Here is a 16049-nt window from a genome sequence, read left to right as displayed (position 1 = left end):
GTTGCCAAAATATAATGGATGGTTTCTGTGAGTACAATAGCATTATGCCATTATGTCCTGGTTTTGGTGGAGTAGCTAGGAAGGATGATGGATGTCATCGGTTGTTTTGAAATATAACTTTGTTTTGTGTTTTGACTCCATGCATTTGGCATTTTGATCATTTTCATGTTTCATCTCTGGTTCGAAACCGATCATATCCATATTTCTTCTTTGATTTAGTCTACTCTTAACCCAATTTCTCACACTTTCTCACCACTTGGCTAATTTCAAGACCTTTGGCATTTGATAATGGTCAGTTTGTGACGGGACCCATGCAGCGCGGCCATCTTCCCTTGTGTTATTGACCTCGTTCGTGACAGGCGCGGAGCCATTCAAGTGGCCATCTTCCCTCCTGAATGTTATTCAATCCTCTTAATGAATGTACACTGAATTTTCAATCAAAATTATCGAGCACCACAAATATCATTCCCACCACAAAAGGGATACGCATGGCATAACAAGCAGGTCGACTGTCATATGTTCTTCCATTCGACTGCATAGTCGGGTGGAAGTCATTTAAGTCTCGTGCAAACGTTGAGAGAAACTTCTGTTGCTCAATGAAGGGCTAGTTTCAGTACGTCAACTGATAAAACCATTAAATCACAAATAGAAAAAGTGCAGGATGACATTTTCACTGTGCCAATAACAATTTCATAGATGAAACTAAATCAAACTACTTAATCCGTTCATAAGTATCTAAAACCAGATGAACTGAAAGTAAATAGAAAGGAACAGTAAAGCCAAGTTCATCAGGACAAAGAAAACACGCCAAAGTTTTGTTTATTTTGGAAGTGAAACTCTGTTCTCCCAAACATCCTCCAGCTTCAATTAGTCTGCATCCATTTCTTCCAATGCTGCTCTTGCCGCTGCCTTTGCTTCCTCTAGAAGCTCATCTGGAACCTTCTGATGCAGACGGTTCGATTCATCGCAGACCCAGCTCATTTCCAATTCAAAGTCTTTGTCCTTCGCCTCATCGTGTATTCCATAAATGATCTTGGCTACTTCAATAACACCTTGCCGACAAGTCAATTCTGAAAGCTTCAACTTTTCAATCTCTGTTTTAGCAGCCTGCCTTCCCTTCCCTATTGCTGCACCAAAATACCTGTAAGAAACACCAGAAGGTTCAACCATGTACAATTGTGGCCCATCTCTGTCATAACCTCCAAGGATGATCCCACATCCAAAAGGTCTGAGCCACCAATATAGTGTGCACAGATGCACATAACTGGCAACACGTTCAGCAAGTTCCTTGATAGGAATCTGATCACCATAGACATTTTCATAGTTGGTAGCTTCCGACTTTGTCCTGGCAACAATCTGCCTGCCATCAGCTGCTAATCCTGCCACTGCCATGCCAGAGTGGCGATGAACAGAATGAATTCTTCTGTTCGAACCAGGCAGCATCATCTTTGATGCAATGAGCTTTTCCACACCCATAACAACTCCATCCTTGCATTTGATCCCAATAACAGTCCCAGAGTTGTCAACAGCTTTGGTTGCGTACTCAATCTGGAATACACGGCCATCAGGAGAAAATGTGGTGACTGAGAGATCGTAGCCTGTTCCTATGCTACTCATCTTCTTGTTCTGGGTTTTCTTCTGCTACAAAGCTACACATAGGGAGCCTGTTAAAAACCCAAAAGAAAAGAAAAAAAGAACAAAACAAAAAAAGGAACTTCCAAATTATATCTATTTGGTTCGGCTAAAGAAAGAAAAGCAAGTTAAGCCAACCAAAAAGCTATCATTTTCTATTTTGCTAACCTAAGTCTATGCATAAAGTGTTAGCATCTGGCACATTATATCTTTGATACAGTCCAATCAGTTAGACGAGTTTTAGGTTGAAAGACAGGTTAACCCTATGCTGGTCAAGGAACTTTAGGGTCACCTCTGCTGGTTTAGGCTCACCTCTGCCAGTCAAGGAACTTTAGGCTAACCTCTAAGCAAAATCAAATGTCAGAACACAAACAAAGTCAGTTTATCATTTTGATTAGATTCTTCAAAAGCTGGACAGATTTGGGAAAATTATTTGTTAAAGGTTTTGGAAACCATATGAAAAGAAATGAGAGCTAAAATTATGTAGGTAGTCTTAGTAATATCATACACTGGTTTCCCGTCTAAAGAGAGCTACATTTTTAGGTTAAATTAACGTATAAATTGGAGCAGGTTTGTTATTTCCAAAGAGCTTTAGGTTTTCAAACAACAAAAAATTTCCATGTAACAAGACAAGATGAAAGACACCAATGGATGGAAGTGATCAATAGGAACTCTTATTACTCCACATTCCCTCAAGATATTAACAGAATAGCTTAGGGTACAGCTCACAATGATAATCAATTATACCCAGACAAGATGAAAGACACCAATGGATGGAAGTGTTCAATGGGAACTCTTATTACTCCTCCACATTCCCTTAAGATACCAACGGAATAACTTAGGGTACAGATCAAAGAGTCAATCAATTATACCAAGACAAGATGAAAGACTAATTTCTAAGAACATGGTAATTGCACAAAACACAAAAATCAGTTTGGACTGCTATTAACCCAAATGCAGATGAAGGAGAGACCACAAACCCCAAAAAGAAAAAAGACACCGCGTCATGTCAAATTCTACTTGAAGCAAATGAAACCTAATAGGAAACTGATCGAGTGTCCTTTTCACCCAAATGTGAAAGTGAAAACAAAGCCAATAATAAACAAAGGCTCTAAAGTCTATACATACCAAATGACCAATACAAATCAATAGGTAATAAAAAAACAGGATGGAGGACTTGAGTGGCAGCTAGGTATCAAAAGGGTAGTAAAGAGCATTCTAGGACCGAGTGTGATCCACAATGCAAAGAGTACTCGCTAGATAATAACAGGCTTTACTTGGGATCTTGCTCAATTGGGCTTGGGAATGTTAAATTAAATAATGGCTCCAACTGTCAGGATTGCTGCCTTTTATAAATGTGATATGGGGTTAAATAACCCCTGTTTGCTAGTTTTCTCCCAGGCTTTGCACTAAGAAATTGCAGCTTACAATTCTATCTAGATTTGTCAATGAAACCTAACCCTAAGTCTGATACCAGTAAACCTAGCGGGTGTGATGCTAGTATTTTATAACCCCCATCAACCAACAATTTAGCATCAGTAAAAAGGCCTAAATCAAACCTTTCTACAAATTACTCCCCTTTGTCCTGCATCAAAACCGCAAAAAGAAACCTCAAACAGAAAATACCGAACCGGCAGTCCACGAAATAACCATATACACAAGAAGCAACATGAACTAGGCCCAATTCTCTTGAACTAAGTCGCATTTATTGAGCTATCATGAGAATACTCCAAGCAACAACACATACATTAGCAGCTACTGCAATAAATCTCCATGGTAGATGATATATAAACTATTCCTTCGTAAAATCCAACACCAAAAGCGATAAAACTTCACAATATAACCTTTTTCAAACAGAGAACAGAGATCGAGCACTGCACTAAGAACAAAAAAAAAAAAAAAAAAAAAGCAAAAACAAAATCGAGACAGAAATCAAACAAACTAAATCGATCGGAAAACCAAAATTAAGATAGATTGGTTTGAATCCAAGTGAGAGGGAAGCTGAGATGGTTTGGGGGTTAGGGTTTTGGAAATTTGAGAAGAAGATAAAAAGGGGATGGGGAAGTGAGAGATCAGAAATCGTACCGGAGGCGGTGGGCGTCTTGGTTTCTGGTCGGAGCCGGACGGTGGTTAGGGAAAGAGGAAGCCGGTGGGGGAAGCGTAGGCGTCGTAGAGAGGAAGAAATTCAGTGATTGGGAGTATTTGGAAGATGTGAGCTCAGGACTTTGGTTTAGTGGAGTTTTGTATTTCGCAAAATTACAATTTGCACCCTATATTTTTCGTACATACCCTTGGCTTATTGTTTAAGAAAACTTTTGTTTTTTTTTTTTTTTCTCTTTTCTATAGAAATCTTTTGTTTTTCAGTATTGGTCTTCATTCTTCATAAACAGATCTTTTGTTTTGGTCTCATGCACACACTTAGGTACAACAACAAAAAAAAAAGAAAAAGGAAATTGGGAACGGTTCTTACGCTATAAACCCTAAGTAAGCATATACAACTCATTGCATATCATGAGCTTGCTAAAAAGCCAACTTTACAAACAAAGAATAGCTTCATGCCTACTAGTGAAAAATCATTGTTGTGTCTTTCGTTCACTTATGCATGTAATAGTGATACAAATAAAATGTCTCTTGTTGTAGCAAACAAATAAGAGCAACTTTTTATTCATAAGTCTCTTGAACATGCTAGTCAAATTCGAGATAATTACCAACTTCAAAAAGAAATCATGATAGGAACCACTTTAACAAGTATTATTAGGGATCATTCAATCACCCAAAAGGTCCATACTTAGACCAGATCGACCTAAATAGATTAATAACAATCGAGAGAGGCAAGACATTCTCCTTAAAAACTCAAACAACAAAGGAACCAAGCATGCGCAAGAAACCCAGGATAAACAAGGGCCAACTGGCTCTAACTTGAACCCAAAGCCGAGAAAAGGCCAAAGCCAAGGTAACCTTAGCACCGGTTGTTGCCATTAGCCACGTCATTAACGCCATCAACCAGAATCAAAGATCCAATTGTTGGCCACCCTAGCAAGCCAAGCCTAGAACCAGATCTCCACCTCACCCCTATTGCATCGATCGAAAGCTCGGACAAAATGGAGACCTCCATATAACTCGCAACATGATCACACCTACGCACACTAGAAGTGGTCAGGCTCACCAAACATTGGAAACACCGGTGCTATACTCGACTTCAGGAGACGGTGCTGAGATATCTCATTAACATCACTAATGATGCATGGGCATCTACTCTGAAACCAAAGAGAAATACCCAAGCTCCACCTTACCTCAAAGACTTTGTGCCCGAGTAAAAGAGGAGCAGATCATTTGGCTTTGTTGAGTTTGCTGCTATTGATGTGTGATTGATTTGCACAACTACAACAAGATAACGGGTTGTAATACAAGGACAAGGAGTTAAAATTCCTTGCATTTGATAATATTATCCAAAGAATATTGCAAGTCCTTGCGTTTGACTCTTATCATTTGCAAAGAATGTAAGAAGTCCTTGTATTTAATCTTTTGAAATCCAGAAAGTGATAAAGTCGTTGTATATACTTTCATAATCGTTGCATTGAAAATCTAAATGCAAGGACTTCAAGTGAATTCCTTGCCCGACCCCTTACAATTATTGACTCCGCTCTCGGTGAGGTGAGTCTATCACTTGGCTATTGGAGGAAAATAACAAAATTCTCCTCTTACTCCGAAAAGAAGAAGACCCCAGATCCACGAATACCCCAACCTTTAGATCTGCTTTCTTACTGTCGATCTGGTACTACGCATGAATACCCACTCCCAAACTGAAGCTAATTTCTCCATTTCAAGCACCGTCGTCATCCGGTCTCTTGCTCCTGCAAACTTTTAAGATCTCTCTCATGGGTTTAAATTTTATTCCACGAGATTTTTATGGGTTTAATTTCTCAATTAGGGTTTTAATTTCACTTCTGGGTTTAATTTCAGAATAGCTGATGGTGAAAATCTTTCATTCTTTTTTTTTTTTTTTTTGTAGCTTTAAACTGTACCAATCTACTGATTGAGTAAAACCCATATCATCTCTCGGGTCATTTCTGAGTCCTATGACGATTGAAGGTGTTGGGTTTCTTTTGTTTCATTTAAGGTCAGTCTAATATCTCTCTGTGGATTGGAATAAGGGTTTTTGTTGTCTATTTTGTTGCTTTCTGTTTTTCATATTCATGAGGTTGAAGTTAATTGTGACTGTCATATCAGGTTCATCATGTATGTATCATCTTATTTGCGTTTGGTTGATCTTGCTTATATGGGAATATAAATTTGCTATTGAAAAATGTCAGTAGGATATGCTGATTGTTGGTTAGGTGTTTCGATCGTTGGGGAAAAAGAAAACGAGTAGAACTGTGAAGGTCCTGTTCGATTTATATTCATTAGCAGTTAGCAAAATTGAGGTTCTTGGTTTCGAACAGAATTTGATGCAGAATATAATAAGGAAAGTACTCTGTTTAGGGTTTTCTTAGGAATATATAGTTTAGCCTATTGTTATTAGGATACCTCTTAGTTGTTAGCTTATTGTTTAGGATTATATAGATAAATAGATGCATTGTATTAGTTGTTAGACAGATTTGAAGACTTGATTTGTAAGCCAATAAACCTGCTAAATCTCTTGTTCTCTTCTTAATTCTCTTCCTAATTGTCTACCTTCTCTGTATCTAAGTTTTCTGTTCCCTTACTCCAATTTTAATGATTTAGTTCTTTTGCTTATTGTCTTTCAGGCTAACTTCTTGAAACTAGTTTAAAATGGTTGATAGCAACGCATCATCTACAAAGGTAACTATGGTCACGAAGCAATAAATAATATACCAGCCTTGGTTTTGTTAAAATCACAGAAGTGTGAAGCTGAAAAGGAAATCCTAAGAGTTGGGTCATCTGTGATCACCTGGGCATTTTTTTAATTTACAATTGTGAGATGATATGGATAAGATATATAGCTCTTCATTGGGTAGAGGAAATAAAATAGATGCATTTTACTACTGCAGATGCTCCTTAATTCCAGTAGCTAAGCTACAGTAATGCTCAATTCTAGTAGCTAAGGTTAGTTCTATATCCCAATATATAGCTAACATCTTAATAAGTGTTTGTACCATTTTACCAACAATTTCATATCTTGGTTAGTTCTGTCATATATATTGCATCCTTGAATCCCAACCACCTTACGGCACGAGCATTGCTAATTAGGGAACTCCACAATTCCGCTAAGATCTATTTAAGGCTCTAGAATTCCCAGGTTAGAAACTGAAATTGGAAGTTGGCCAATTGATAAATGTGCGCACATTTACTTTTCTGGACTAAACTTCATTCTTTCTTTTTTGGGCATCAGTATCTTCAAAGTTTAGGGATTATTCTTTTCATGAGTTCTTATGATTAAAATGCTCTACTGTTTTTGCCTTTTTCAATTCGTTTGTGCTTTAGGTACCTCATTTTCATTCTTCACAGTAAGCAGCAACAGTTTCTAACTATATTCTTATTAATGCAACAGGTACAATTAATCTAGGCCAACTTTATACAATAAGGTACAAGTTCATGACTTGCATGTCATTTTGAAGGAAACATCAAAATATTGAGTTGTGAGTGTTGGGTGAATATATGTTTGTCTCTATATATCTGCAGTTTTCGGCATCCATTAGGTGGAGTATGCTAAAGAGTCAATTCATACATCTACGAGATTGAACTTTATAAATATCCAATTCAACTTGTAGGTACCTTTCAGGTGTCTTGCTTTTGAAACCATCATTCTGTAATTCTGTACATCAATGGCAACAATGGAGTGCGTTAGACTATCTTAACAGGGGTTTTCTGTCTCTACTCTCTAGTGATTCCCACCATCTTGTATATCCAACTGTCTTACCTCACAAGGTAGGACAATTTTGAGGTAATTCTCTCAGTTACATGTATATCAAGACTTGTACTGCTTCACAAAAAGAAATACACCATTTAGTTTGTGCATATTCTGAACTGATACCAAACTCTGTTTTTTTTTTTCCCTTTAACAGGTCTTAAACAATCAAGAAGGAAGACTTATTGTCTTGACTCTTGAATGAATTATGGTAATTGCTAGGAACTGAAATCTAGGCTTTCTATTAATATAAATGATGATTGATAATTATCTGATTGAAGAAACTAAGTAAACCATTCATATTACAAATCTAGTCCATGAGAAGTTACTACTTACAAGTACAAGTTATAAGGGAGTGGGTTGATTAGTTAAGGGACCGGTACTGTGTACTAAAGATCTGGAAGTCAGCAGAAAAAAACAGTGGGTTGATTAGTTAAGGGACTATACTTTGGTACTGTATACATAAAAAAAAGAAGTCAGTAGAATCCCTTTCAAATGACTTGATATTTTAAAGAGCTATACTTTGGTTCTGTGTACTACAGATCTGGAAGTGCTCATGTGTTGGGTTTATATATGATTTATGATTATTTTCTAAGTAAACTGGTACACCTAAAATAGGCATAATAATTTAACCCTGCAATCACAAATATTAATCAATTGTAGTATAGGAAAGAAGGGGTCTTCCGCAGAGAGATTGCATTTGTGTTTGGAGTGGAAGTTGAGCAGCGAAGTCTTCACAGAGGTATAATCCTATACCTTGAATATGGATTTGTTTAATTGTTGGAAGTGTTCATGCCAATTGGTTCTCAAATAGCGATTCTAGTTTGGGATTATACTTGATTGTCAATGTTTGAATTTTATGATATGTTGACTTGTGAATTTAAACGTGAAGCAAAATTGTGATGGTTTAGAGTCCGGTGGAAAAGGATATGTTATTTAGCATTGTTTAGCTAAAGTGGGAGTTAATTTCGTTGGTGTTAATTGTCTGGGAGCACGGGTGGTATATTAATTGCAAGGGCTGTTAAAGGCAGAACCTTGGTGGTTGTAATCAAGAAAGGTTACTGGAAGTACATTGTGCTCTTAGACTTGTTAATATAGTACTTTGGGGTGGTGGTGAATAATAAGGTTAATTGTATATATGAGCTTGTCTGCTTGACGAATGCTATATGCTGGTGATGTTATTTATCAATTTTTCAATGGTATAAAAAATGCTCTTCTTTCACTTAAAGCTATAATTGGTTATATCATCTCTATAAAATTTTACTGCTTTATATGTTTGCATCTTCTTGAACATTGTTTTTTTTTCTATTTTTTCCTTGGATTCTTGTAAATGAACTTACATATTCTAATCATTAGTCACTTCTATGAGTAATCTGCTAAGTTTTTGGTCATGCTGTTTCTCAGCTTTTCTTATCTTTCTGTTATTCAGGTATATATTGGGGAGTAGCTGCACCACTATATGCCATTGCAAGAACGGACAGTAAGCACTGATGCTGACAAATTGTCTCAAGTTTCTGTTTCAAACGCCTTTAAGCGTCGTTTGTATGGATCTGGAACTAGATGTGTTCTGTGATCAAGTGAAATACTGCTAAATTGCAATTTTCGATGTACAAAGGAACCAATTGTTTTTAATTCAAGGAATAAAAAAAAAAAAGTCTGGAATGACATTTGGGGTATTTTCTGTTATTCAAATTTAATTTTTTTTTTAATTTTTTAAAAAACTAAATGCAAGGAATGATATGCAAGGAATTCTCCTTGTATATCAGTTAACCATAGTTAACCTCAAGTGTTCAATTCCTTGCATTTGAGATGAACAATTCCTTGCATTTGAGTTTACAAATGCAAGGAATTTTCAAGTCGTTGTATTTGCTCTTTTGCAAGGGCCTCTTTGCAAGGACCCAAATGCAAGGAATTTCAGGTTTTTTACAAGGAAAAAATTCCTTGCAAAAGGCCATTTTTCTTGTAGTGTGTTGAGCGAGTCTTTGAATACAAAGACGTTTCAGATGAGAAGAGGGTGAAGATTGTGGCAATCAAGCTGGTCAAGCATGCATCTGCTTGGTGGGAGCAATTGCAAGTGTGAAGAGAACGTTTGGGTAAATCCAAGATCAAAACATGGGAGAAGATGAAGAAGGAGTTGAAGAAGAAGTTTCTACCTAAAAATTACCTACAAAGTAATTTTTTGAAGCTACATAACATTCGTCAGGGGAATCGGTCTGTGGATGAGTTTACTGAGGAGTTTGATCTTCTTACCATGAGATGTGGTATGACTGAAGAGGAAGAGCAGACAGTAGCATGATATCTGGCAGGGCTGAGGCGTGAGATCCATGATTTTGTGGTGCTACAACCATGTTGGAGTTATAGTGATGTGTACGAATTGGCTATCCAAGTGGAGAAGCAATAACGAGCACATTACAAGCGAGGAGCAAGTGAAGATTATGAATACAAAAGAATAATTTCAGCAAGTGCTCCCAAAACCACACCTATTATTGATTCTAACAGACGTGAACCAATAAAGAATCAAGCTGAACATAAGACAGAAGCTCGGGAGGGCAACAAGGGCCAAAAATGTGAAGTGCTTCAAGTGCTCAGGCTTATGGCACATTGCATTTGATTGTCCCAACCGAAGGATTGTGAGTTTGGTGGAAGAATTAGGGGAGAGCAGTAGCGTGAGGTTGGACAACCCAACCACCTATGATGACTATGGAGACCAAGATGCAGAAGAAATAACCTGGAGCGATCATGGGGACTCGCTAGTTATTCGGCGGGCAATGAACACAAAAAAATTGATGATGATTCTGAGTGGCTCCGACACAACATCTTTCACACAAAGTGTGCCGCAAATGACAAGGTATGTTGTGTTATTATTGATAGTGGGAGTTGTGAAAATATTGTTGCTCAACATATGGTGGATAAGTTAAATCTGATAACTGAGAGGAGGCCTAAGTCTTACAAGTTGTCTTGGTTCAAGAAGGGAAATGATGTTATTGTCAACCAGAGATGTTTGGTGTCTTTTTCTATTGGCACTAAGTACCAAGACTCACAATGGTGTGATGTAGCTCCCATGGATGCTTGTCATATTTTGTTAGGGCGTCCATGGCAGTATGATCGGAAGGTTGTACATGATAGGCACCTAAACACCTACACCTTTGTCAAGGATGGTAACAAAATTATTTTGGGACCATCTAGATCAGAGCACAAGCCCAAATCAGATCAAGTAGAAGGTGGCAATCTTCTCACTATGTGCAGATTTTTTAATGAGGCAAGAGAGAGGGGTGTGGTCTATATGCTTATGGGAAGAGAAGCTGATGATACTAAACTTAATCACCCTGAAGAAATAGCTTCATTATTGAGAGAATTTGCTAATATTGTTCCAGAAGAGTTGCTTACAGGATTACCACCTTTGAGGGATATCCAACACCACATTGATTTTGTACTAGGAGCAAGCTTTCCAAACAAACCACATTATCGAATAAGTCCTCAAGAATATGACGAGCTGAATAAGCAAGTGACGGAGTTGTTGGAGAAAGGAGTTATCCGGGAGAGTATGAGCCCTTGCGCGGTGCCGGCTTTACTTACACCCAAAAAAGATGGTACTTGGCAAATGTGTGTGGATAGCAGGGCCATAAAACAAAATTACCGTGCAGTATAGATTCTCAATTCCACGCTTGGAAGACATGCTAGATCACTTGTCAGGTGCCAAAGTATTCTAAAAAATTGATCTGAGGAGCGGATACCACCAGATAAGAATGAGGCCCGGGGATGAGTGGAAGATTGCATTTAAAACCCAAGACGACTTGTTTGAATGGATGGTGATGCCGTTTGGGCTTACCAACGCCCCTAGCACATTTATGCGTGTCATGAACCAGGTATTTCGTTCTTTCATTGGCAAGTTTGTGGTTGTGTATTTCAATGATATTCTGGTTTATAGCATTGATGTTAATCAACATGTGGGACACTTGAGACAAGTCTTTGAAGTATTGAGGGAGCAGAAGCTTTATGCAAATTTCAAGAAGTGTGAGTTCTTAACAAACAAATTAATCTTTTTGGGTTTTATTATCTCTGCTGATGGAGTACAAGTGGATCCAAAAAAGATTAAAGCAATCTTGGAATGGCTCCTCAATATGTTCATGATGTTTGAAGCTTTCATGGGTTGGCTTCCTTTTATCGAAGATTCATCAAGAATTTCAGTTCCATTGTGGCGCCAATGACAGATTGTTTAAAGGCCAGTGTGTTTAAGTGGATAGATGCAGCTGAAAAGAGCTTTCAAGCAATTAAAATAGCCATGACAGAGGCTCCTGTGTTGGCTCTTCCAGACTACCAAAAGGTCTTTGAAGTTGATTGTGACGTTTCCAAGTTCGGGGTTGGAGGCTTGGAGCGGTTCTAAGTCAAGAAGGTAGGCCAATTGCGTTCTATAGTGAAAAACTCAATGATGCCAGACAGCGATACTCAACCTATGATGTTGAATTCTATGCTATCATGCAAGCTCTTCGGCAATGGAGGCAGTATCTTATTTATAAAGAATTTATTCTTTATTCTTTATTCTTTATTCTTTATTCTTTATTCTTTATTCTTTATTCTTTATTCTTTATTCTTTATTCTGAGCATGAAGCACTCAAGTTTATTAATGGTCAACAAAAGTTGAACAGGCGACATGCAAAGTGGGTTGAAGAGTTGCAAGAGTATGATTTTGTAATCAAGCACAAGTCAGGGAGATGCTGATTTTTGTGATGTGTGGGACAATTGTACCAGCAAGGGGCCACAACAGGATTTTCATGTCCAAGGCGGTTATATGTTTAAAGGGAGTCGATTGTGAATCCTTGAGAGTCCTTTGCGTTTCTGGATAATCGAAGAACAACATGGAGGTGGTTTAGGTGGGCACTTTGGACGGGACAAAACTTTGGCATTAGTGAGTGAGAAGTTTTATTGGCCAAAGTTACAAAAGGATGTGATGAAATATGTTCAGCGGTGTTGAACTTGCCATCTAGCCAAGAACTGAAGTCAGAATATTGGGCTCTACACTCCTTTGCATGAACCCCAAACTCCATGGGTGGATGTCAGTATGGATTTCATTGTAGGACTTCCAAGAACAAGAAACGGACATGATTCAATATTGGTGGTGGTTGACCGTTTTTCGAAGATGGCACACTTCGTACCTTGTAAGAAAACCATAGATGCAAGTCACATTGCAAATCTTTATTTTCGGGAGATTGTTAAGCTGCATGGAATCCCCTCTACTATTACTTCAGATAGAGATACAAAGTTTGTGAGTCATTTTTGGAGGACGTTGTGGCGTAAGCTTGGAACTATGTTGCAATTCAGTAGTGCTCATCATCCTTAGACAGATGGCCAAACTGAAGTAGTTAATAGAACTTTGGGTAACTTGCTAAGGTCTTTAGTAGGAAGTAACAAGGGCAGTTGGTGTGAAGCTCTCCCTCAAGCTGAGTTTACTTATAATAGATCCAAGCATATGAGCATCAAGATGAGTCCTTTTGAGGCAGTATATGGGCACAATCCTAACAGCCCCATGGATTTAATTCCACTACCAGTTAATGACAGGTTCAGTGGAGATGCATAAGATATGGTGCAGCACATCAAGAAGCTTCACGAGACCGTACGGCAGAGATTGGAAGCAAGTAATTTAAAGTACAAAGAGCATGATGATCAGCATAGGCACCAAGTTGAATTCAAAGTGGGTGACTTGGTATGGATAAATTTGAGGAAAGAAAGGTTCCCAAGCGGAAAATATGGAAAACTACATGATCGAGGTGGAGGACCATACACGGTGCTGAAGAAGGCAGGATCAAATGCGTACGTGCTTGAACTACCTGCTGATATTTGTGTCTCTCCTACTTTCAATGTGTTTGATTTGCAAACCTATCATGGGGAGAATGATTTCATTGTGACTGACTCGAGGGCGAGTCCTTCTCAACGCGGAGAGTCTGATGCAGGGGCATCTACTCCGAAACCAAAGAGAAAGACCCAAGCTCCGCCTTACCTCAAAGACTTTGTGTCCAAGTAAAGGAGGAGCAGATCATTTGGTTTTGCTGAGTTTGCTGCTATTGATGTACAATTACCTTGCAGATTAAGTGTTGATCACATTGCTGAATAAGTGCAGTTAGCTTTTATTTCCCTTTTTGATTGAATGTAATCTTTGCTTTATTCTTTTTCTTCCTTAAATGTTCTTAGGTTAATTGAAAGGCTATTTAAGCCTAACTTTGTAATGTTTTCAATATCTTATTTTTGAAGAATATAAACAGAAAACGTAGCAACTTTGCTGCAAAAGTGAGTGTTGAGTTCTTTGATTTCTGGTGTGGTGTTGCTAGTATGTTCAGACCTGTGTCCATTTTGATTCCCCATCAACTAATGATTCCACCACTACGTCATCGACGACTCTATATATAATCGTCCAACTATAGATATCTTATAGACAGACCAACAACCACCGCCGTTGATAATCGTACCAGCACCACCTTTCTAATGACTCTAAGGACTCTTTAATTAAGAATCGTCCAGCCGGTGGTTTCATGAGTTGACTGAAAACCTTCATTGACCAACTTACCAGTGATGACCTGGATTTTTGTTATTTAATTTTGGTAATTAATAATGGACCAGTTGTACGAATAATTGTTATTGTGCTTTATTCGTAGGTTGTATGTGAAGTGGAATGGTTTTCGTACGTATAATTATTCGAATTTCACAGTTTAGGGGGTCGTGTGAAGTTTGACTTTTTATATGTTGGGATTCTTGGAAAACTTCCTTCACGAAAGTTGTAGAGCGCGTCGCGTGGACATGCAGAACGCGTCAATCGGAGTTCGTATGAGAAAGTTATGGCTTTGGGAAAAAGTTTCGGTTTTAGTATAAATAGGGAAGTTCTGAAAATATCTTCATAATTTCATTTTCCTTTTCCGGAAAGCATTCCTTCTCTCTCGGCTGCACCTTCAGTATCAAAGATACCCGGCCGACCCGACCCGACTTTTCCGGCGAGTCGGCGGTCTCCGGCGGCGAAACTTTCCAGATCAGTTCGCCTCCTTGCTCCGGTTGTCCCTCTGGCATCCTCTAGCGGCGATTCTCAACGGTGGCGGCGCTAGAAGGCGGCGAAAATATGTGTATTTAGACCCGATCGGTTCTTCGATCTCCTACGTAGACGAAGCTTCAAACCAAGCTTGGGGAGCTCGCAGCAGCCTCCTAGATCGATCTGTGGTGGTTGTTTGGATCGATTCACGTGAAACTTGGTTCAACTCGGATTGAACAGTAATTCACGGCTTGCGAGGTAGTTTTCGATTATTTACGCTTAGTTTCTGACTTCGTGCTAGTTTTGAAAATTGTTAAGCATGCTGAGATGAACATCTTTGATGTTGGAAGTTTTGTGAAATATTGAGTTTTGGCCGGCGGCGGTGCGCCACCTCCTGTGGCGGCGTTCCGACCATGTAAGGGACTGTTTCTGGTATTATATATCTTCTACTCATCCATACGAGCGTTTCTATATATAATACGCAATTTTTGGAGTTCGTATGAATTTGTTATGATTTTTACGGTTTCATACGAGTTGATTTATTTGATCCGTGAGGATCCGAGCGTCCGATCGACTTGTGGTTTGGACATATAGATAGTGGAAGTATTCCGGAGACTTTGGGAGGTCTCGGAAGTGGTTTCGCCTCAATTGGCGTTACTTTGATATTTTAGTTCGATTTGGGGATTCGAACTTTAATTAATTGTGATTCGTTGACTGAATCAAGGCTGTACTTTCTTAGGTACTTGACGAAGTATTTTTGGACGGTTATTTTATGGATTGGCTGCTTTGTGCTATATTGAAGACGCAGCGGGAGTTTCGAGGTGAGTAATCTCACAAGGTTCATTTACGAACGGAATACCCTTATCGTTTTGAGAGTTATTGATTAACTGCAAAGTATAGTTGGTATTAGTAGGCATTCCTGAGCGGATGGCTATGTATATATATATTTACGTGATATATATATATATATGTGTGTGTGTGTGTGTGTGTGTGTGTGTGTGTGTGTGTGTGTGTGTTGTTGTTGGATTTTGTTGATTTATGAAAACAATATGCATGAATGATGCTTTTTATTGTTTTGTGTTGTGGCTTTTCGGAAAACAAATGATTGTGGAATTGTTGATTCGATTTGTTTTGAAAAGCGTTGAGATTTGTGTAACATTTTGAGTCCTGAGTGACTTCTTTAATTTTTTATTCCGAGGTACTAAGAAGTCCGAGGAATGAAGGTCTATGACCTTGGGCAGAATATCAGGTAATCACGTCTTTGGTCGGACGAGTGGTTACGAATTCAGTTAGAGCTCTAGTCTATCTGTCATTTGTGAGTCATGGGGTAATGGTGCAAGGTTATATCTAACTCATGAGATTACGTGTTTTTAGGGAACAAGGTGTGAGTTGCTTCCTTATTAACGGTTTTTAAAGGGACAAGGTGCAAGTTGTTTTCCTTATTAACGATTTGATAGAAATCAAGGTGTGAGTTGCTTTCTATGGTACGATTGATAGAAATCAAGGAATGAATTGCTTTCTATGTTACGCTTTGAT

The 16049-nt window shown here is 38.5% G+C and overlaps 1 protein-coding gene and 1 long non-coding RNA gene across 10 annotated transcripts; one reads left to right on the top strand and one right to left on the bottom strand.

Annotated features, from left to right (window-relative positions):
• Nucleotides 1-614: 614 nt before the first annotated feature.
• LOC133745014 (proteasome subunit alpha type-3) lies at nt 615-3875 on the bottom strand. The gene is made up of 2 exons (XM_062173019.1): nt 3718-3875; nt 615-1649 (listed from the first exon to the last, which is right to left on the bottom strand). Exon 2 carries the CDS (start codon nt 1615-1617, stop codon nt 868-870), a length of 750 nt encoding a protein of 249 aa, XP_062029003.1. The 5' UTR covers nt 1618-1649; nt 3718-3875; the 3' UTR covers nt 615-867.
• A 729-nt stretch (nt 3876-4604) lies between these two features.
• Nucleotides 4605-9171, top strand: LOC133746157 (uncharacterized). Of its 9 annotated transcripts, none has more exons than XR_009864000.1 (7): nt 4605-5752; nt 6381-6435; nt 6645-6699; nt 7145-7178; nt 7276-7537; nt 7659-8243; nt 8931-9171. It is a non-coding gene; the product is annotated as an uncharacterized LOC133746157 (long non-coding RNA). The 9 variants fall into 9 exon arrangements; XR_009863999.1 differs by having other exon boundaries at nt 4607-5752; nt 7145-7232; nt 7365-7537; XR_009863993.1 differs by having other exon boundaries at nt 4613-5752; nt 7365-7537.
• The last annotated feature ends 6878 nt before the right edge of the window (nt 9172-16049 follow it).

Source organism: Rosa rugosa, chromosome 4 (assembly GCF_958449725.1).
Source record: "Rosa rugosa chromosome 4, drRosRugo1.1, whole genome shotgun sequence".
Classification (NCBI taxonomy): domain Eukaryota; kingdom Viridiplantae; phylum Streptophyta; class Magnoliopsida; order Rosales; family Rosaceae; genus Rosa; species Rosa rugosa.
Note: the sequence above shows the minus strand (reverse complement) of the source record. Positions and strands in the feature narration are given on the sequence as shown.

Coding starts and splice junctions, on each gene's coding strand:
- LOC133745014 (XM_062173019.1), bottom strand. CDS start 1,617: ATGAGTAGCATAGGAACAGGCTACGATCTCTCAGTCACCACATTTTCT.